Here is a 23,200-nt window from a genome sequence, read left to right as displayed (position 1 = left end):
CAGAGAGGCAGCCTTCAAAAAGCAAGCATGCTGTCCGTGTAAAATTGCAGTACTGCAATACTGCAAAAGCACTCATCTTCATGTTGTTAGGTTTTTCATTGACTTATAATGTTAGTTCTTTCTTGAAAAGTCAAGCAAATCTACTGCTTAGATTTTTGGCACTGGAGAGCTCAGCGTGACGTGCAGAATTTGTCACATTCACAAACATTCCTACTCATGGAATAGGAAGCTAAAGGACTTGTTGAGGTGGATCTTGGCTCCAGTGAAATTCTCTCTCCGTTCCCAATATTCTTGTGTTTTCTTGCTCTCAGTCTCTCTCATTCTTTACTTCTATCTTGCTCCCTCATCATATCATTTTCTTCTCATTCATTCACTCTTCCTCTCAACTCCGACCCCCACTGTCTTCCTCCTTCCCTTCCCTCCCAGTCAACTTGTCAAGTCCTGGCTCTCCTCTGCTCTTCCACTTATCCTCCGGTCTGGCTCGCTCGCGTTGCCACTGGAGCGCTTTGGCTTCTCTCTCAGCTTTTCTTATCGGACGGAGCTCATTTGGCTACCGCACCGGTGCTGAGTTCAGGCTGGGGCTGGCCAGATGAAGAGGGAGGCTCCCCCTCCCTTCATAACTCCCTCGCTGCTGGCTTGGCCTGCCCATGAATTCCCATCACGTTGAAGGGCAGTGGGTCAGATGAGAATCGCGTCGAAAAAACGTCGGCTTCAAAAAGCTCCTTGCAGAGAATCACTGAGGTGTAAAAGGAAAATGAAAATGGGCAAATTTGTCCACTGACGCCCAAAGTTTTTGTTTCTTTTCTGCTGTGAAAACACATAAAACGTGGTGGTTTCAATGGCGACGAAATGGTCTCCCTGCTTCCTCAAGAGATCTGGGTTCGCGACCCCATCCGTTCGTGTTTGCACGCTAAACGTGCCGCTCTATAATCACCACTGCCACTCGCAGTAAAAGTGGTGTTTCTAAATGGCATCGGTGTTGCGGCGTGTGATTCAAGCCATATGTGTCAAAACACGACTTATATCTACGCACCATGTGTGAGCAGATTCCATAGATAGGCAGAGTTTATGCAGACGGCCTGTTGTCCTGAGGCTCTGAGTCCAAGGCTCTCTCTCTCTCTCTCTCTCTCTCTCTCTCTCTCTCTCTCTCTCTCTCTCTCTCTCTCTCTCTCTCTCTCTCTCTCTCTCTCTGCTGTGTAGTTGGCCTTTAGACTGCCACCAGCCACCAGGGACCCCAGGGGACACAATAAAAACATCCATCACACCACTGGCCATCAGCCAGCTCCAAAGAAGGAGAGTCAGAAAGCAAAAGCGGAGAGAGAAAGTTAATGACCACATGTCTGAATACTCCTGCGAGATTTCCTGCAGACTCCCCATCTCACCCTGTCCGTCTCTTTCCCTGCAGCACTCTGTTCTTTCAGACACACACACACACACACACACACCAAAGGCCTCTCCATCTGTCTGGGGGTCGTTGCATCACACACAGCTGCTTTAAGTCACACTGAGAGGCTATATGTGACCCTGACACCGGGGTCTGACAGTGCTTTCCCCTCTCACTGACCCGCTCCACCGATTTCTCTCCTACTGCCACCTCTCGGGTTTCTTTAATTAGCCCCATTATTCTATTAGGTCCGCAGCTTTCCGCAGACCAAACCCCTGTCTTATCCCGGTGTCCTTCCCAATCTCCACACCTGAAAAAGGCCTTGAGGAAACCATTATCTAGGAGGAAAACCATTAGGTGTGAACAGGTCGTAAAAAACAACCAAGATGACGTGCTAATGTCATCGGCGAAGTGGCACAAACCAGAAGCTCCTTTGGTCTTTGAGTTTTTTTTAAATTGTGTCTATCTCTTGCTGTGCTTCCCATCGTTGGTAGTAGCCAGAACTACTTCAGGCCTGTCGCAGGAAGGCAAACACATGACACATGGCGAGCTGTTGTTGCTCTCCAGCGGTCCACCTGGGCGACAATGGATTAGGACAGCTGAAATAAAGCACGGCCGTTTTTTCTTTTCTTTTCTTTTTTTTGCAACAGTAATAAAAACAATCTTCCGTGATGATGGGAATAGCAGCTAGGGGAGGGTGAAAGGATGAGTTGCAGCCCCGGCAAACCGTGCGTCGGCTAGACTCCGCATCTGTCTGGTTCTGGTCGCCGGGGGCCCGAGCAAGGGTGGCGCCGGTTTGCAGTTCGCTATCCTGTTCCATCCCAGTTCCATCCAGCCAGGCTGGTGCCTCAATGGTGTCCGTGCGAGGGGCCGTGACAGGTTGGCACCCATTAAGCCTATTGTTTTATTTTGAAGGGAAGAGGCTGTTTGGGTTTACTGGAAAATGCATCACCGCTGTCTTTTCAAATGAGGAAGTCGAAATCCCATCCTCTACTCCGTGTGTCTTTCTGGCTGAGCACCAAGCCCATGAAACAGGACGGGGAACGCTTGAGCAACTGTGTGTGTGTGTGTGTGTGTGTGTGTGTGTGTGTGTGTGTGTGTGTGTGTGTGTGTGTGTGTGTGTGTGTGTGTGTGTGTGTGTGTGTGTGTGTGTGTGTGTGTGTTTTGAGTCTGTAGCCTTGCATCTGCTCTGCCCTCAACCCTCTCTGTCCAGGCCATTGATGCTTTCTGCCACTGCAGCGACAGAGTGATTCATCCGTGACGAACCCCTTCCCCTTACATCATTCAATGGGATTGTTGGATCATTTTATCTGGCATGCTTCTTCTATGTATGCAAAATATAGATCGTTCATCTTTTCTCCCCTGTATCAATATTTCATTGGTTCACGCATTAAAATGACATTATGTGGGAGGTGCAAAGATCACAGAGAAAGGTCCACATCATTTTGAGTCAACAGGGAAGTGTGTAAATTGAACAAACTGCTTTCACCTATAAAAACACACCTAAAAAGATTCCATCCCTGTAAATAAGACACCATAGATTGGTCACTTAAAAAAAAATTTCCCTGGAAAAGTAAGCATAACTCTGCCATTTCGGTAACAATGAGTATCCTGTATGTAGTTTACATCCTTGAATTTCAGCCAGATACCTCATTTTGGCCTCTGATCATGTGACATTTGAACAATGCAGCTCTAAGCAGAGTGGAAACCCGGCGCAGTTCATCCAAGTTTCATATTATTGTCTGTGATGGCTTTGCAGGGAGCGACGATAAGGCGTGACGATCACACGGGGGCCATCGTCGTGGCCCGCATCATGAGAGGAGGAGCAGCCGACAGAAGCGGTCAGTTCTACGCATTTTTGTCTCAACATTTGTACGTGGATCTGCAGATTTACATCACAACGGGATTACACCCGGCGTGTGACAAAGCAGGCACGTGATCAGGAATTATCCTCACACCAGCTTGTCCTTTGCCTCTTTGTAAATATGCACATTAACGACAAGAACACTGCGGCGCTCTGCTTGCTGTCCACATGTTTTCTGTTTCGTTTTCTGTTCATTGTGTCCAGTCTGTTATTCCTCTCTGCCACAGCGAAGCCAAAGGCAAATTTCCACATGTGCGGACAATAAAGCTTTGATTCTTTCCCAATCTCAAATGCCACCGCGAAGATAAACAGTAATCTGGTGTACTGTACACATCCCCAGGCTCTTTGTGAGCGCCGGACTTCTACACAGTAGCTCACTTATATTAGGACATTAGAATACATGATTGTGGATGCGTAAACCGTGTGCTTGTGTGTGTGTGTGTGTGTGTGTGTGTGTGTGTGTGTGTGTGTGACAGGGCTGATTCACGTAGGGGATGAGCTGAAGGAGGTCAATGGAATCCCTGTGGACGACAAGAAACCAGAGGAGATCATTCGCATTCTGGTAAGCAATTGTGTGTGTGTGTGTGTGTGTGTGTGTGTGTGTGTGTGTGTGTGTGTGTGTGTGTGTGTGTGTGTGTGTGTGTGTGTGTGTGTGTGTGTGTGTGTGTGTGTGCGTGCGTGCGTGCGTGCGTGCGTGCGTGCGCTGTCCAAGAGCTTCTCCATGTTTTTCAGCTCCACTCCCTTGGCGAAAATAACATTCCGTGTTTGTGATGGCAAAAAAAATCCTCCCCCTAACTCACCCAGGACCACGTGCTGAAAAACCAAACAGCGGCCTTTCTCTACAAGCCTTTCCTTGGCCTTTAGACCACATGCATCGAGCCACACGGTTCCCTCTGGATGATGCTTAGTAGTTTCCTCCGAGCGGGCTCCGCCGCAGGCCTCAAATACGCTCCGCCGTGGGCCTCAAATACGCTCCGCCGTGGGCCTGAACCACACCAGGGGCGGTGTGGGATGGGGGGGGATGGGGGGGGCAACTGGAGAGGAAAGAGAGAGTCTCTTAAACTCTGGAGGCGTTCTCAGACACAAAGGCCTCCGGAGCTGATGAAAGCTTTCAACACTCCTCCGTTTATGCGCCCCCCCCCCACACACACACACACACACACACACACACACACACACACACACACACACACACACACACACACTATATTACTGCCAAGCAGAGTCATCCAATCCTAATAACTCTTCCATTGTTGAAAAATCAAACAGTGCTTTGACATATCTGACTTTCATTGGATTAGGTGCTGGACAGACGACTGGTGTACCTAAGCCGGTGAATCTATCTTGTCTCTCTCAATTACTCAGGCCCAGTCGCAAGGAGCCATTACCTTCAAAGTGATCCCCGGCGTCAAGGAGGAGGAGCCAAACAAGGAGCCAAAGGTAGGTCTCCTGGCACAATCGTTACGTTGATTGCTCTGCTCCAGCATGATGCCTTTTTTTCGGTGGATGCAGAATATTGTTTTTCAGCCGCAGTGAGGGAACGATGTCTGAACAAGGAAAGAAGAGAGCTAGAAAATGGTAACGTCATTGTAAGACGAGGGCAGATTATTGGAATGCACTCTGCAGACAGAAGCTTGTCGTCATCCATTCTGAGGGTGGTTTAACTCTCACCTCTTTAACCATCATTCTCACCCACTGGGGGGCTGATGCACCATTTCTCTCACACTCATCTATCAGTAGCGGACAGAGGCTGGATCCACTTGCGTTTTTTTTTTTTGCTTTTTTTAAGCTCCGGGGTCGAAGGCAGGTTTCTCATAATTCACAACGCAGCCCTCCCTGCATGCGTCACAGAGGCGTACGGGTCGGGGTGGGCCACTTGCATCCTTTGTCATCGTGTTATGGTTGAAACCGTCCGCCGGTGCCGAGCACTCAGCCGGTCCTCCATGACAATAGCTTGCGCTCTAACATCAGGTATCGTGGAGGCATCAAAATGCAGCTAAGTGGTATACAGGCCAAAATAAACCCAGCCAAGGGAGAAGTGTGTATATGTACGAGTGCGATCCGCCGGTTGGTTTAGCAGCCAAATCGGCCGTTATGACCCAAACAAAACAGCTCTGTGTGAAACATAACTTTACTACATGGCACAAAGCGCTCTTTAAATCAAGAGGACATCGAAAGATGTCATCTCACACGTACAGGCACTCCTTCCCTCTTTTTCTCTTTCCACATGCACTGAGGTGTCTTAGGAGCGATAACTCATCGTGACAGAACTCAATTTGGACGAGAAGACGCCGCGAGGTGCTGTAGGTCGCAGCTAGCCGCCCACAACCGGGGGGGGGGGGGTGTCGGAGATTTTTCCACCGTAACGTCCAACCTCCTTTGTGTTGATGAGTTGTGTCCACCCCTGCTGCCAGAGCAAATGAGACCAACTCCCGTAAAGAAAGAAAACAACTTCTTTTCCCCCCCTGTTCCCTTAATGTGGAAAGATCACTGATATTAGATTGTGTCAGCGGGTGGAACAAAGCGATTCAAACTGGAGCCTCTGACTCAGGAGATGTTGAGTCTCGCCACACTTGGAAGATGGTGACGGGGCTTAGTCCGTCCCGCGTGTTGACGGAACCACAAGGAGGGACCAACTTGGCAGGTTTCAACTTCTGATTGCAATGACCTTTCTGGAATAATCGCCCCCGAGCGCCGGTGAGGCACCTTCAGTGTTTGCCGCGGTGGCTTCCCCCCCCGTTAGAGCTCACCCTCCACGCAATGGAAGGGAAAAGCTCTTTTACAGTGAAGCGTTGCTTTTTCCTGTTGTGCCCTCAATCCAGCTCTTTGTTTTTCTGCTGTACGTCCAGGTGTTCATGAAGGCGCTCTTTGACTACGACCCCAAGGAGGACAAAGCCATCCCATGCAAGGAGGCCGGACTGGCCTTCAAGAGGGGCTCCGTCCTTCAGATCATGAGCCAGGACGATGCCACCTGGTGGCAGGCCAAACACGAGGGGGAGGCCAACCCCCGCGCCGGCCTAATCCCGTCCAAGCAGTTCCAGGAGCGGTAAGAGACGACCCCCCCAGCTACCATTGCCTCTTAACACGGCTGGCCCCGCCGTCTTTGCTTTTGCTGTCACAACTTTCGCCCTCTTTTCTATTTCTCTCCCTCCTTTCTCGCTCCACGCTGCCAAAAAACGGTCTGGATTTCCGCACAATTCCTGGCCCCCGAAATGAGTAATGACAGCGAATGATAGCGCTGGTACGCATCCACCTTAGATGGCAAGCGGATGGGAAAAATTGCACATCAGTGTGTGCGCTTGGACGGCCGCACTTGATGTGCGACGCTCTAGCTCGGGAGGCCTGGGCGGTTTCTTGGCAACGTCGGCGAGCATCGGATGAAAGTAGGGGGGAGATAAAAAATGTTTTTTTTAAAAAGAACGAGGGAGAGAGGAGAGCAAAATAAGAGAGAGAACATACGCAAACATTTCACCCCGCAGTTTTATCAACAGAAAGTGCGTTTCTCCTTCCCCTCTTCAATCCTTCTTTCCTTTCACCAGCTGACAGCGTGAAACTGGTGGATATTGAAGCGTAGCGGGGAGTATTTATTGTCCCCCAGGCGGTCATGAAAACTGTTTTTATTGTGCCTTTTTTCTCTCTCTCTCTCTCTTCACCCTCCTCTCTCTCTTCTCTTTCAGGAGATTTGCTCTGCGGCGACCTGTTGCGACTCTCCCGCTCCAGAGGACCTCTAGCCGGCGATCATGTAAGCATGCCCTCTCCGTGATAGGCTCAGATCAGGACAACAGGCTGCGACAGGTGGGCGGGTTTAGTTGGGGTAGATGCACTAACAAGCCGTGGAAGCTAGGGGTGTCACTCAGGTCTCATCCCTGCATTCCGAGGCCGCCGCCGAAGCGGCGCCGTTGCGCTGCTTCACGCCTGTCATCAGAGGAAGTGTTGTGTCTGGATTTGCCTTCCTGTCTGCTCCATGGTTCACTCTCCCGGTCTCCTGCCAGACTCTCTCTCTCTCCATTCTGTTCACCTTCTTGCCTGATCTCCACGTGTTGACGCGGTCGGCCTTTTAATGCGAAGAAGAAGAAAAAGGGAGGAGGTTCGCTCTCTGGAAAACCTCTCAGAGCCTTTACACCTTCCAGCCAGAACACTGGCTCACAGGCTCGCATCTCAAAGCGCCTAACGACGGATTAATGATCGGACGCGAGACCCACAGATGTGATATAGACGCGGCTCTGCTCTGCGGAGCACATTAACGTACCTTTTTATTATTGCGAGCCGGTACTGTGACCCCAACCCTGGCCTGTCGGTGCAGGAAGAGTTCGGGGGAGAAGGCATTAGCGGGAGTACTTAGAAGAAATGTGCTATAAGAGTGTAGGAGATCAGGAAATGGGGGGGGTTGTAGCTAAATTGCCCTTATAAATCAAAGATAGTTGATCGCTTCATAATGAAGACAGAAGACGTAAACTATGTTGAGCAAGAAAAGGACAGCAGATGAAGCAGTTATATATACAGTATATATATATATATATATATATATATATATATATAAGAACATAATGTCATGGCTCTCTTGAGTTTCCCCGTTATTTCTACAACTCTGATTTTTCTCTGATAGAGTGATTGGAACAGATACTTCTTTGTCACAAAAAACATTCATGAAGTTTGGTTCTTTCATGACTTTATTATATATATATATATATATATATATATGTATGTATATATGTGTGTGTGTGTGTGTGTGTGTGTGTATATGTGTGTATACATATATATATATATATGTGTGTATATATATGTATACATATATATATATATATATATATGTATATATGTATACGTATATATGTATACGTATATATATATATATATATATATATATATATATATATATATATATATATATATATATATATATATATAAACATTCAGACCCCGGTTTTAAGTTGAAGACTAGAAAAGAGCCAATCAGAGTTTAGAAATACTGCAGTTCCAGCCTCCAAAAAGATATTCATATCATACTTTACACCATTCTTTGCCGGGTGTCTCCTGTCATATTATTATTTGGCAAACAAATTAGCAAACCTTGGTGCATAATAGACCGTATAAAGTAAATATAAAGAGTGTCAATTCAGTGTCGTTAAACTTTGATCATTCTGGAATAGATGTCCTCCGTCCCAGTTCCCATCACAGACACAGATCACATCCACGTCTCTCTGTGAAGACATTAAGATGAGATAAGTGGACGAATCAGTCTCTTATTTTTCTGAAAATGTCTCATCTCAGACTAATGAAGAGATCATAGTGTGATGTTTCACAATTGATTGCTTATTAAATACAGGTGTGTTCACATCTTCACTTTGACCTGAGGAAGACCATCTGTGGTTGAAAGACGAAATATAAAATAAAATAAGTTTGTCCTTTTCAAATTGGTCAATACTTTTTTTTCTTTTGTTCATTAAAATAGATGAAAGTAGCGTGATGGATGCATCCAAATGTAACGGAGTAATAGCAGTGATTTTAATCCTGAAAATGTACTCGAGTATGAAGTATGTTGCATTAAAACTACTCTGACGAGAAGAATTCGCTAGAGCACAAGTCACTTCTCACCTTTGGAAGTGGACACACGCATTTCTCTCTCGCCCAGCTGCTGAGCTCAAAACAGCGACAAATACGACGCTTCAAGCCCAAATTGGCCAAATTGGCACTTCCATAAACTGCGCCCACCTGCGGGTTTGCAGGACTTTCCGTTGCACCTGACTGGGACATGCAGTCTCAAAATGACAAAGACGTTGGCTCTGATTTACAAACGCTTGCCAAACGGCAATTTGGTTTGTATATGGTGAGCTACAGCGCATGAATGGAAGCCCATCCAGCTGGCGTCGGGACTGCCCCATTACAATATGAGTGCCTGTGCGCGCCTGTAGCCATGGAGGAGGCGAACACGCTGCCAATATCTGCTGCGAGTGTGGCGGAACGCGTAGACACAGACTTAAGTCTGCAGTCTTACTCACATCGGGCTGTTTACTTGACATTTGTGCTTTTGGAATCTTCAAAACTTGGGGAAAAAGGGGGGGGGCATTTTAAAAATGTCCCTTTTGCTACAAAGACTTTATCCATACATCTTTGTATTAGTTATCCCACTTCACAGTTCTCTATTTGCAGAAAAACCTCTCCTTTCCTCCCTGCTTGCTTCCTTGCTTCGTCTTCACGTCTCTGCTCACGTCTTCATATCCGTAGCCTCACATTTAGCTTGTCCTCTGCAGTGTACGGCTCGTCTCTCACACCCGCGAACCCTCAGGAAAAACACACCACGCTTGTACTTTGCTTCGTAGACCTGCTCCGGTTTCCACAATGACCCCGTTGAACCGAAACACAGCTTCTTATTGGCCATATTTTTTTCAATGTAGATTCCCACTTTGGGACGGACGTGTCCATTTGACTGCTTGTTTTCCCTTCAACATGGCAGAGAGCCCTTAATGTAACGTGACCCCTTTCAATATGCGGCTTCCAAATAAGCAGCAGAGCTACGCTGACCACCTCCAAACTTAGCATCGGGGCTCTTTTTTACCTCCCATCTTAAGCCCTCGGGTGAGTTATGGATGTTGTCATTTCCTGGTTATGTTCAACCGCACACTGGCACACATGCATGAGGGCCAAAAATAGCCGGCTAAAAAGTTAAAGGCAGACAGTGCTGCACTGTTCCATTACTATTTCATTTTAATGGCCCTGTTCCTCTTATGAGTTATGGGATTTATAACCCCCCCCACTCATTGCAAAGAAGGCAGGTGTAAAATGTAGTAGAGTTTGCTGCGAGCCATTCCAAAGGAACATAAGTCTCCTTTTGAGCTGTAGCTAAACTTTCCTCCTCATGTCATACATACTGTAAGGATTAGCTGAGTGCAGCAGCAGTAGTAGGAAGTCCCTTGACATGGCCCTCTCAGGACTAGATGAATAACTGGGGGAATGATAAGTTCAACTCTGTTCATTCGCATCTTCGGAGTGTAAGTGGAGTGACTAAAAGTGAAGGGTGTAAAAGAGAAAAACAAAAAAACGCTGACAAGAAGAGGACTGAAGGAGGAATAGATGGCTGGGGTCGCGTTCGGTAGCAGATGTGGCCCCTGCGGAGTGGCGGTGGCCGGGTCGGGGGAGACGGAGGGAGACGAAGGCTTGGATCGGGGCCCCGTGCACGTCGGGGCGGACCGGCCTGGGCCCCGGGGCCATAAACTACAACCTAATTGAAGGACGCCGCGGAGACCCCGCTGTTACCGAGCGCAGCACGGAGGTGGTGATTGAGTAGGGGTCTCTCTCTCTCTCTCTCTCTCTCTCTCTCTCTCTCTCTCTCTCTCTCTCTCTCTCTCTCTCTCTCTCTCTCTTTCCAGCCCGGGAGCTCCGTCGGCTGGAACAATATTGGTCTTGGCGAGCGGCTGCGGCGAGCGTTGCTTAACCGTGTCCATTTACGCCGGGATATAAATAATCCCTCTCCCCTCGCCGTTGCTCTTGTCGCTTTACCTCGCATACCTCGGTTATGAAACTGATGTTTAAAGTGCCATCAGTTTAAGTCGATTATTAACTCGGTACAGGGGTTAGATCAACTATTTTACATCTCTAGTTGTCAAGCCTGCCTCCTTTTTTTTTTTTTTTTTTTTTTTTTACCCCCCAGCTCCCTTCCATCGATGCCTGGCCGTCCTCCAGCCTCCTCATCTGTTCTCTCTGAACATACGGACGGCTCTCTGGGCTTTCTTACAGCATGTCTGCTCCTCCGTCTCCGACATGCAAACCCCTTTCTTGATTGTTTGGTTCGGGTCGCTGTCTGCCAAACACGTGGACGCACTTATCGCTCACCTTGGGGGTTCTTTCCACGTCTCACTCCATACATTACAGCGCCGTCTCCCTCTCGCTCTCGCTCTGAGCCGTTTTCGAAATGCCGCCAGAGGTCGGCCTTAAGTGGCCCCGAACCTGGCCCCCGTGTTCAGTCTGTCCGTCCATTTCATTTGTCAACTCACTCTTCGCAGACGTGGGAGTCTGTTTAGAAGCGCAAAAGGTGCAGCAGAAAAGTTCTGTTTTATCCTAAAGGTTAGAGGCAGATCTCCTCCACACACCACCCCTAAAGTTTTATAGATTCATTTGTTATTATTCCCTTCATGTTGTTTCATCGTCGGGATCCCACATTTTGATATATATATAAAGTCAGCTTTTAAATGCAGACCAGGGATTTAAATAATCAGCTCTGCATTTTGAGGGCCGAAAGACGCTTGACAAAGCTCTCACTCCGTGTCATTCGGAAAATTCCACTTGTCACGTGTCAAAAAAGAGACATAAAGCGAGAGAGAGAAACTGACAGCGTCCAGTTCGTTCAAGGAGAAGGCCATGTGTGTGCGCTGGCTGGCTGGCTGGCTGCGAGGGTGACATCAGCTCCATAACTCGGGGCCATTTACAGGGTGCCAACTAGGAGTCACTCCTAGGGTGTCTCCTCCTGCCTCGCCAAAGGAGATAGCTGAAGGATTGACACCATGCACACAGCTCCACAAAGTACAATCCCAAACAATATAGATAGCTGCCTACAATTTTATATTTCTCTAACGGGCAGTATGACTCAGACGATCAGTTTTTTACTCTTGTGGTGAGGATGACGAGCACAATGAAGAGGACTGGTTTGACCTACTATTTAGCCCAGCGCCCAACTTGACTCAAGTCAATTAATTCCGATTGTCTGAACGTTCTTGTTTCTTTCCGCTAGGTACCCAGTTGCGATTATCATCACATTTCCAGATCTTATTTATTACAGTGCATTCCTAACCAAAAAAAAACAACTTAAAATGTTACCCAAGGTGTGATAAAGTGGATATATCCTCACTCAAATGTTACATCCGCTAAGCTTTCTCAGCTGCCCTGCCGGTTCGCATTCTGCAGCGTAATCACGCGGCGTTTCATTAGACCTGGAATGCTGCTGTACAAGGCCACGAGGCCATTAGGCAAAATGCAAACCATTCCTGTGGCAGATAGGCACCAGATGAAAAGTGCAGTCAGGGCAGCACGTTGACGGATTTTTTTTTCCCCCCCGATACCTTTATCATTCTCATATTGTCCTTGTTGTTTCCCCTCTTTCAAGTCTCCCTCTACAATTACCTCTCATCCTACTCAAAATGGGCTTCGGGCGCTGGTTCGACTTAAACTGTCACATTACGGCGGGGAGGAGGGCAACATCAGTGGGAACATTGCCGTGAACACTAACATGTGAAACAAGATGTCAGATAAAGGCGAGACACATTTGGCTCCGCACTTCAGAAACAATCACGGCTCCCGGGGGCCCGACGTCTTCTAGCGCGGAGCGACCTTCGCGGTGATCGCTCCTGACTGCTGTTTTGGCTGCTCGTTAGCTCCGCGTCCCGTGACGTAGCAGCTCCCCGGACGTAAGGCGAGCCCCCATGCTGTGGTCGCTGGTGTTATGTATGTTTTGATTTAACCTTGTTTGGCCAAAATGGGAACACGGGAAGGGGAGGAAGCATTTATAAGTGCCTCCAAATGTTCACGGCATCCTAAACCAAACACACACACACACACACACACACACACACACACACACACACACTGGTCCTGCATCGGTTACCGTTTTTTAAAGCCGTCTTATAGCTGTTTTGGATGGCACTCTTAAACATCTGGAGTGATTTCCAATGCTACCTTAAACCCTTCTGAATGTAAATATGTTTCTTTCTGTGTAGTCACAGTGGCTGCACCGCAGACATATCCCACAGACTGTGTCTCACTAGGTAACAATGGATGTCCACGCCTTGTAGCAAAAATAGTAACTAGAAATGTTGTTTGGTAGAACGTACAAGTTCAGTCTGAAGGCCTTCGCACGTCAAAATGTACGCTATCTAGTGTAGAACAACACGAAGGCTCTGTAGTTTGAAGCAAGGCGGCAAACTTTATTAGTCCTTTCAACCGTGACAAAGGCAGAACAGAACGGGTCCACTCGTTCTGTTCCTACCTTTCAGAATAAAAGCCCCAGACAAATACCCAGCGTAACAGTTTACCAGAGGGAACTGAAATTCACAGCTAAAAGGAAACTCAGTAACATAGCTTACAGTAGCTTAGGCTGTACAACAGTTTACCTCAGACAGACTGACAGAGGCTGCTCTGGGTCAATAGGATCCTGGTAGCTGGGCCTCTTTTCTTGAAAAGAAAAGAAAATGTTGCCATTGTCGCAAATTTCACAATCACAGTTTTGATGCGAAATATTCTCAGGTGAGTATTTTTGCATTTTCGTGTTGTTTATACGTCACGCCCCCAATGTGTAAAGGCCTTCATAGTTTGATATACCAGTTAACTGAAAAAAATCTGACTGTAGGGTCCATTTAGCTTTTTTTTTTGTCGTAGCTTTCAGCTGCACCTCTTGGTCTTCATCAGTGGGTGGAGTTTACTCGGTTGGATAAAACTTGTGTTTGGGGTCAGGATCTCCCACCGGAGTTTACACACTTTGCCCGTGTCATGACAACTGAGCACACTTGACCCACTGATGAAGACCATGAGTTGCAGTTTGAAATCAGTTGAAAGCTAGTAAGTGGACCTTGAGCTGGTAGTTTTTGGTTTTGTTAAATTAATGTCGCAACATTACAATTAGGAGCTATTTGTTTGGTGTGAGAAATGACTCAAAACAATATTTCAGTATGAATTAGTCACAGTATTGTGTTTAGTTTCTAACAGAGACACAAACTGTCTTACTGTCACTGTGGCTCAGATTCCAGTATTTCACATGAGACGTTAGGATGTTAACTCTTCTTTTTGTCATTTGTTTGTCTTTTGTTTCGCTTTTCTAAGATGATGTGGCTGTAGAGTTTGGTAGGTGTCTTCTTCTTCTTCTTTATTCTCTCATCACCGTCCCTCAACTTACTTTTTGTAATCCAGCAATTGCTCTAACTGTGACTCATTTCCCTTCATCGCTTCTATTGCTCTCACAGTCGAGGAGATCGAAGGTACTACTTGTCTCCCATTCAATAGGACGTTACTGACTAATAACAGTAAAACCATTTGTGTGATGGGTTCGCCTTCATAATGTCTGTGCGTAACCAGAGGTCCACCTCTCACCTCTGCTCTCCATCCTCCTTGTTTTCATTTGGCCCGTCTCCTCATGTCAAAGCTAATCGCTCTTAAAGCGGAGCATCAGACGTCCCGGTCAACTTCTCCCTCAAACACAGCGGAGAGTTCACAGTTTATTGGCTCTTGCCTTGTACAAAGACTCATCTTTCACCAGCTAACTTGTCATTCTCATTAGAGCGGACAGGAGACGATCATTCCTTCACATGGACACCTCCAGTCATAATACACAATTATTCATAAACTTAAAAAAGAAAACATCCAAAGCAATGGTCAGGGATGTAGTGGATCGTAAACCTTAAATCCAGTTTATGCTAAATATTATTTTAATTAATAGGGTTTATCCACAAGTTTTCTTTAGGTAATTATCTAGGTGTATTATCTTTATAAGGAAGAATAAAGATATATTTTTTTGATGTTAGTAGTCATTTTTGTGCGGAAGCCCTGAGAGTCAAGTGAGAAAATAAAGTGTAAATTAGACTGTTTTCCATTTCGTGTTTGGCTTAAGAACGGGTCAAGAAAAGTTTTGTCAGGATTTCTGTGAAAACAGGTGAGGGAAAAAGTTTCATTATTTATCCTATTCATAATTTAAATCAATGAATCTGAACCCCCTTTGGAGACCCCCGGACCCCACTTTGAGAATCACTGGTTTAGAATGCATCCGATATTAAAACTCATCTGGAGGAAAACACGAATGTTTTTAGTCCAATTTAGAAGGATAGTAGTGTACTTCTGCCTCTTGTGGCTGAAATAAGTACTACAACAACAACACTTTAGGATTGACAGAATTGATTTAATTAATTGTTTCACGGATGAAAAAAAAATGTAAGGAACTTCTGAAAGATCATCCAGGACAAAACGTGTTTTCACCTGTTAAGTTATAAGTTATAAACACAGAAGAGAAAAAAAATCAGATCAGATTTAGCAGATTAGCAGAATCTTTTTTTCTTTTTTTTTTTTATCCTCTTTTTTTCCTCACTTGCCTCTCAGGTCTTCCGTAGCTTTTACTTACAATGCGCCGACTTGAGGTCATAGTTAACCTCTCTTATTATTCACCACTACATCACCGGCTATCACTCTGGACAAAGAGGACATCGTTAGCTGAAGCTCCTCCATGAATAACACAAAACATCCAGTCAGATGTCTGTCTCGTCGTGTCTTTTCTCTTGTGTGTGTCTCCGTGGTTCGAGGGGAAGGTGCCTGTTGCTCTCATGTCTGACTATTCTCTTTAACATGATGTTGTGCCTCTCTTCTGGCTTCTCCTTTCTTTCCCTTCTCATCACCAGAGGACGCTGACTATAGTAGCGGATTCCAGCTAGGTGAGAGACGTTACCTCCTTCTCTTCCTTCTGTCCTCTGCCCTCCTGATGCAGCTGTCCCTTTTGATGAATTAACAGTTTGGACAGTGGGCCGGGGTTGTGTTAGATTTACATGAATCCTCTCCGTTAATCTCCTTAGCCCCTCCTCCTTCACAGTCCAGCCTTCATAGCGTGTGCCACATTACGAAGACATTACTAACCCTGACAAATAGTTATCTGTTTTTCATAATGTACTTGACGTGTTCCCTGTAACTCATTCAACTTGGACTCGCATGTGAAAAACACAAGGAGTAGTTCTGTAGCGGTTCTGGAGCCTACGGTGTGCTATTTCTGCCCTCTCGCTGACAGCATGAGTCCACTGGCAGATCTCGTTGAGGATTTGCAGAATATAGTAGTTACCCTGTTCTGCCTCCGCTGTGGGCTTGCAGACATCTCCGAGAACAGCTCTGGATGGGTTCGGGTTAAAAGGACGGCTTGTTTTTTTGGTTTTTTTTGCACGCTTTGTCCTGGAGGTCCGGCTCCGGCATCATTGATGTGGTCCCGGTCAGAGTTAATGACAATTACCGTGGGCCGCTTTTGGTTCTGCATCCCTTTCCAGAGAGCTGCTTCCAATTCTGCGTCTTGTACAGAAAATGCTCCCCATCATGATTTTATTACCACCGTCGTTTTTCCCGACAAATCATAAGGTACCGTCCCGCTGGAGGACCACAGGCTGGAGGACCACAGGCCGTACCAGCTGGCTCGTACACAAATCCTCTGTCTGCCCATCTGCCGTTTTCTCTTTCGTTTCTGTCTCTTTATATCTCCCTCCGTGTCTCTCCGTCTCCCTCTCTGCGTCCCGTTCGGTCTATATTCAGAGGTTGAGGTCGAGAGGTGAACCCTCCTTTGCACACTACACCGTTCAGACTCCAGATTTCGCAGGATATCCAGTGCACACGCGAGTTTATAAATACTGAGTTTGAGCCATGTCTGCCAAGCTCAATCAGGGTCACTTCCCAAGGCCGAACCATGCCAAACACCAGTCTGTTTCTTCCACTCCTCTCTGTCCCCTTCAGGCTTGCCCTTACTGTCACCCTGCCTCCTCCACGAGGTCAATGACCTCAGCCTCTCCTCTTCCTCCTCGGTACCCAAACAACATCCAGCGCTCGAGCGGGTTAGCAGCATTTCTCGACTCCAGCAGCCCAGAACGAGGTTTAGCTGAAATCAGAGAACCTCAGGAGGAAGAGAGAGAAAAAAAAAAAATAGTGTAAGTTATAATAACATCTTCTCTATGCGAGTACTTGCTGCATGGCTTTTCAGCCTGTTGGATGTGGTTGTGTGATTTAGAGTTGGCTCGTCCCTAAAAGTTTGAAATCCTAGAACTTACAGATGCTTTTGCAATGCTACTGAGGTTGCATGGGGAAATAAAAGAGGCGGTGGGAGAGGGGGGTGGGCAGTTGTTGTCCTTAGTTTTTGGTTCCTTTTCCCTTCATACCTCTGTCAGTGATGCAACGTCTGTAAGGTCCTCGGCCAAAAGCGATCCTGGAGCACTACTGGGGAGGGGGGGAGCAGATCCCTGTGCTCAGATGTTGATAGATTTTAGAGCCAGCAGACTAGAGAATCAGACCTCAGAGGAGGGAATTCTTATCAGGTCTTTCTAGAAAGCAGTGCTTTGTGACTTTTGACATTTGTTTTTCCAGTGATCTGTAGGTGCACTCAGCTCGAGTCACAACCAGAAAATCCAGACAGTTGTGCTGTGACATGGACGCATATGACACGGTGACACATCATTAACATAATCTCAATAGTCACACACTGAATATCCAAAGAGAAAGCTGGGTGGATGGATGGATGGATGGGAAGGCAAGCAAGTAGCTCCAAATCAGTTAAAGCTGAACGATCCAGGGCTGGAATATCCATCAGCCCCTCTCATTCCAATTATGTTCAAGTAATGGAAATAAAATGGTTAAAGTGTTATTAAGTGAAACAAAAAATGCTCGATTTCCAAAATGACAGGAGTCCGTCAGGCTGCAGGTTCAAGGTTAGGTTTGTTAGTCAGTTTTTCCCCCCATCTGTGTCCAAACATCTGTAGATTGAAATGATACACATTTTTACGGAGGAGTGCTTTAATCGGCATTAGCAACTTGAGTTGTTCCGATACCAGTGTCGGAAATGCCTCAAGTACAGCCTAAAATGCTGGATCAGGTACCTGCGAGTATGCGAGTCCATTCACCGACCCAATACCTCAATATCGTATTATCTATCAGCTCAATTACTCTACACAGGAACGGGTATCGGTATCGATTCTGTTCTCTGTTTTGGCTTGTTCAGGTATGGGACTGAAGCAACCAAACATGTTTAAAGAGTCTGAAAAGAGACATGTGAATTCCTTGAATGTGACTTTGTAGTAGAGCATCTTCCCCATCTGAGCATCAGACTGATGAGACAAACAGGAAAGCAGGCATTACACCACCTTTGGCCTTCAGAGGGCCCCTTTGCCATGTTGATAGTGGCTTCAAGGACTCCAGTAAAAGCAGAAGTACTCGTGTGCGGGTATGTGTTTTTTTTTTTTTTTTTTTTTGCCAACACATAAGGCATCAGGCATCGTTTTGAGACGAGACATTCCTCAGCCCAAAGAGCTGTGGGATAAGACGGAGGGGAAAAACAAATAGCGTTTGACACAAATGGACCTTTCGCAGCCAAAGGTCTAGAGCGCTGTTCCACCGTATAAGCCCGTAACACTTGGGTCGGGTACCACTTTCCAAATGCTTAGTGCGGGGGCCGTGGAAACTACTCCCAGAATGTGTTCTCCCCAGATAACACTCTTAATGGGTTCACCGCCGGGGACTGCCACACGTACGTTTCAGATGACAGACCTAAACGAACTTTGCCTTTTGGCTACATTGAACTCTTGACTGAAACTTCCCTGAAGTCCGGGTGTTGGGTCATGCACTTTATGTTTACACTGTCGTGACCTCTTCCAGAAACGGTTAGACGTTTGATACGATCAAATATTCTGAGATCAGCCGTGGAGCTCACTTTTACTACAGTACTGAAATCATTTTCACAGATGCCTGTTAACAGTTGTGCGGAGGGATCATTTGAAGGACACACGCCTGTCTGTCGTGGTATGTCCCCTTCCTTCTTTTCGCTTGCTGTCTCTTCTTTTCTATAGATTCCTCTCCTTTTCCCTCTCCCTCCACTAATTCCTCTCCACTCTTGATTCCTCTTTTCTCCACTATCAATTCCTCTCCCTTTTCCTGCCAATTCCTCTCCTGATTCCTTTCCTCTCTGGATTAATCTCCTCTCCTGATTCCTTCTTTTCTCCCCTTTCAATTCCTCTCCTTTACCTTCCCAATACCCACCTGATTCCTTTCCTATCCAGATTTTTCTATTGATTCCTCTCCTCTCCTGATTCCTTCTCCTTCTTGAAACCTCTGGATGTGTTTTACAGTACATTATGTTGGCCCTCAAAGACATGGCTCAGCTTTTCATTTTCCCTCGACAGTCTAGCATGTTTCATTGTATTATGTGGGCAAAGCAAAATAGAGATAAATCAAGCAGAGCAGTCCCTCTGTCTACCCCGCGCAACGCTCCCTCTTCCTTTTACTCAGTGTTGGGGTTATAACGGCTGACGGTGTGGAAAGCTTCCTCCAGCTGCCCGCCATGAGCCTTCCTCATCCCCCTCCAGCCGAGCCGGCAGTGGGCACGCATAGTGGGGCCGAGAGAGCCGGTAATGCTTCCCACATTTGGTGCCCAGCAGCGTTACAGCGTCAAACCGCAGCGTGCGGCGTCGAGCCACGGGCGTAATGCTCACTTAATCCCCAGCTGCCATGCGCGGTTGATTCCATAGATGTCGTCTCCATTAGTCCAGAGGAGAGAGGAGGGCCCCCGGCGGGAGAGCCAGGATGGCACAGGAGCTGTCAGCGCGGTCTCCTGTAGTTAGGCCAGGGGCCTCACGGCACCGGGGGCCTCGCAACAGGTGGTTTCACTATGAGCCTGGTCCTCTTAGCTACACCGCTCGTTTTCTGTCTCCCTATCTGCACTAAATGAAGTTTGATTGGAGGGAAAAATGTCTCTTCTTTTTTCTTCTTCTTCTTCTTCTCCGTCTTGTCATCTCGCTGATCGCCTACGCGTGATGTCTGGAAGACCCGATGCCGGTATTATCAGGCTTCTCTTCTGTCAGACGTCCGTAGGCAAATGCGCGACTCAAGTCTTTTTCTGACTCGAGTCATCTGTTATTTTCTTATGAGCATTTGTCTTGCTACACTGTGCTTCTTTTTCTTTCTACAGTGGTAGCCATTTTCCCTTTTTTTGCAGGTACGGGTTCGTAGCAAAGCACGGGATGATTGTGTCCGAGTGGGCAGTTTTCATTCGCCGTGAGGGTCGTAGAGGCCTCCGGGGCGCTTTCTTTACGCACATACTGAAAATTTCCTACGTGGCTGTAAGATATTATCACTCTGGAAAATGGGCTTGAAGGACTGCTGGCGACTTCCAAGCAGTGTGTGTGTGTGTGTGTGTGTGTGTGTGTGTGTGTGTGTGTGTGTGTGTGTGTGTGTGTGTGTGTGTGTGTGTGTGTGTGTGTGTGTGTGTGTGTATGTGCTTAGTCACAGCTTGTGTTTACACTACGTTAAATATGCTCATCTTTTTCCCTCCCACTTTTTTTTTTTTTTTTTTTTTACATGTTTCTGTTTTGCTGAAAGGACTTTGAATCAAAGTGTGTGTGTGAGAGAGACTGAGAGACGGTCTCTGTTGCAGTATTGGCAATTACCCAGTCACAGCCTGGTGCACACCATTAGGAGGTACATGCATGCGCGCGTGAAGGAAACTTTAACTCCATACCCCAGAAGACTGAACACTTTTGCAGAAAAGCGCACACCATTTTAGGGGAAATTCAAAACAGATCTGTTGTCGACAAATTTGATGTGACCTGTCAAACCATTAAATGAGGCACTGGATCTCGGTGCCACACATATCGCGCATTCCTTTTCTACGAGTAAGCCTGATGCCTGGATCATCCTGTGACAAACGTGCCGGTGTTCCAACACAGCCGAGGCTTTCCATGACATGTCTGCGTTTGAACGGGACTCGTTCCCTTATTCTGGATCAAATTAACTCCCATCCCCTCTGTCTAATGCAGTCGCCGTCAGTGCTGAAGATGAGTGTTGTCGGGGGGGGGGGGGGGGGGGGGGTGCTGCTGCTGCTGCTTGCTGCTGAATGACGCTTTGATTTATCCACTCTTAGGCAGCGCTAGAGGGGAGGGCAGGAGAATTCTCCGTCCGTTATTTGGATGGAGCTGTCTAGAAAGGTTTAAGTGATCTTGAGGGACACTAGATTACTGAGCCCCCCCCCCCTCCTTCTCTGAGGGCCGACAATTTATAACCGCTGAGCCTCCTGCACCTGCGGAAAGTAAAATGAGGTTGCCCTTGGCCGGAGCCCAATGAGATCGGAGCTCGACAGAATTAACGGCTATCACAGTACTACTTAAAGCCTTATTAACCAGGAGTGTTTACAATGGCTGACCAGACTGGGGTTTTTTTTTTTTTTGGGGGGGGGGGGGGGATTGACTGCTGGCTTTCAATAGGATATCAAGAACATTACACTTTTAATGTTTACTGTTATGATGTCAACCCGCGTGGGTATCGGTTACGGTTTGATGTCTTTACAGGAGAAATGCAGATGAGCGGTGTGTGTTTTTTTCCACTGTGTGGCACAGACTAACGCTCCCGGGTGGGGGTACGAGGGTGGGGGGGGGGGGGGGGGTAGAGGGTGCTGAATGAGTAGATGAACCGCAGGAGGAATGGCACAGACGAAATAAGCCACGACTTGCCCACAGTGGAACAAAGTCTGCCCCCGAATGTTCAGTGTAACACTATATTCGGTACTCGGGCGGCCGTGTACAATCATACGTTTAAACGTGCCCACGCGAAAAAAACACTATTAGTCTGTTCCAGTGACTTACGGCGTGTTTCATTTGTAACTCAGCATAGGTCCGTAACGCCATCCGTTATTGAGGGACTGTTTTGAAAAGAACAAGCCGAGAAGAATGCAGACTTTCTCTCTCTCTGCACAGCCCCGCAGTGGTTTGAAGATATTGTGGAAAGTATTAAGGGTGTGGGTATCTGGAGCAGTTTTAAGTCCCGATTCTGCTCCCAGTCCATCATTTTCATGCCTCCTTTATCTTGCATTGTATTCTTCAAGTTCAACAATTACTGATTTAAAAACTGGAATAATGAAAGAGAAGGCTGCAAGCAGCCCGTGGAAGCACGCAGAAATAGGTTATTAGAAGTCCTGCGTTCCGCCGATTTACAATTTTTTTTAAGGTTCCGCCAACATCTGTCATGAATATGAAACCAAAGTTCTGAAATTGGGGGGTAAATGTCTCCCTTTGATCCGGTCGTTGATTATAAGATCAAGGCATGCCCACTCTTGGATCGGTATGAGAAGCCTTCGTGACGGCGCACACCATAAACCAGTCAGAGATGACGGCTGATGGGAAGTGACCCATGCACGCGTGGTGAGGTAACCTTTCCTGAGCCAAAGAACACTAAATGACACACGAGCACATAGACACACTGCAGCCATTCACCAACCATAAATCCTTATACCGTAACCGTCAATTACATGACGAGAACATCTTTCGCTTCTTCCGTATCACACGATTAACGCTTAGTAGAAATGTGGCTTGAGAGACGACAGGATTCAAGACGTGTGGGGGGAAAAAAAGGATGAGTCGTTACTACCTTGATTAAAAAGGTAATATAATAAATGTCTCACAAACGTTGAAAGTCTTAAAGCCTCGCCACAGTCCCCAAGAGGAATGTAGATGCAGAAAAAGAAGAAAATTCAAAATCCTCTGCATGTCACCAGGGGAGAATGTGAATACGGGGTTTTGAGTGTGATATCCAGGGAAAGCGTTTTGGCCGAGTGTCACGCTGTTCTTCTTTCACCTACAGCAAAGATAGCTGTCTGAAAAACCGAGCTGCACAATACAGTATGAGGTATTAGACGCCGAGCCGTGGAGGCGTTTGCCAAGATGCTGAAACGACCATAAATCATACAAACTCTTTTTTTTTTTTGTAGGTATATTTTAGATTAACGCGTCTCTTTCTGTCTCCTCTCCCCTCCTCTCTCTCTTTTTCATCCTCACCTCCAGCTGGATTCCGGAGGAGCTTCCGCCTGAGCAGGAGGGACAAGAAGACCAACAAGTCCATGTACGAGTGCAAGAAGAGCGAAATGTACGACATGGCCGACGTGCCCACGTACGAGGAGGTCACCCCGTACCAAAGGACAAGCGGAGACAAGCACAGGCTGGTGGTCCTAGTGGGTGAGTAGAGGACTGGACTCCAAAATTAAAAATACAGAAAGCTATGATGTCACTGCTTACCTCACTGCGTTTGGAGGGCCTGTTAAACTTGGCACCGTAGATTTTAATAAAGCTCCTCACCTCCCAGCATGCAGATCACTCCGACGACTGTGGCTCGGAGTTTCGCAGCCCCAGGTGGCCTGGCCTCACCTTCCCGCAACCCTCGACCCCAAAAAAGAGCTTCCCGAAGCGGTCCCTCTGCAATTT

General features: G+C 47.0%; 1 protein-coding gene across 1 annotated transcript in view; it reads left to right on the top strand.

Moving 5' to 3' along the window:
* mpp7a (MAGUK p55 scaffold protein 7a) overlaps window positions 1-23,200 on the top strand; it is a 104,090-nt gene that overhangs the window by 74,646 nt on the left and 6,244 nt on the right. The window contains 6 exon segments of the mRNA XM_068709666.1: window positions 3,144-3,225; window positions 3,725-3,810; window positions 4,614-4,688; window positions 6,098-6,294; window positions 6,926-6,990; window positions 22,784-23,113. Coding sequence (XP_068565767.1) covers window positions 3,144-3,225; window positions 3,725-3,810; window positions 4,614-4,688; window positions 6,098-6,294; window positions 6,926-6,990; window positions 22,784-23,113 — 835 coding nt within the window.

Source organism: Cebidichthys violaceus, unplaced genomic scaffold (genome assembly GCF_023349555.1).
Source record: "Cebidichthys violaceus isolate CVI_PGR_0920_01 unplaced genomic scaffold, fCebVio1.0.p SCAF_15, whole genome shotgun sequence".
Taxonomy (NCBI): Eukaryota; Metazoa; Chordata; class Actinopteri; order Perciformes; family Stichaeidae; genus Cebidichthys; species Cebidichthys violaceus.
Note: the sequence above shows the minus strand (reverse complement) of the source record. Positions and strands in the feature narration are given on the sequence as shown.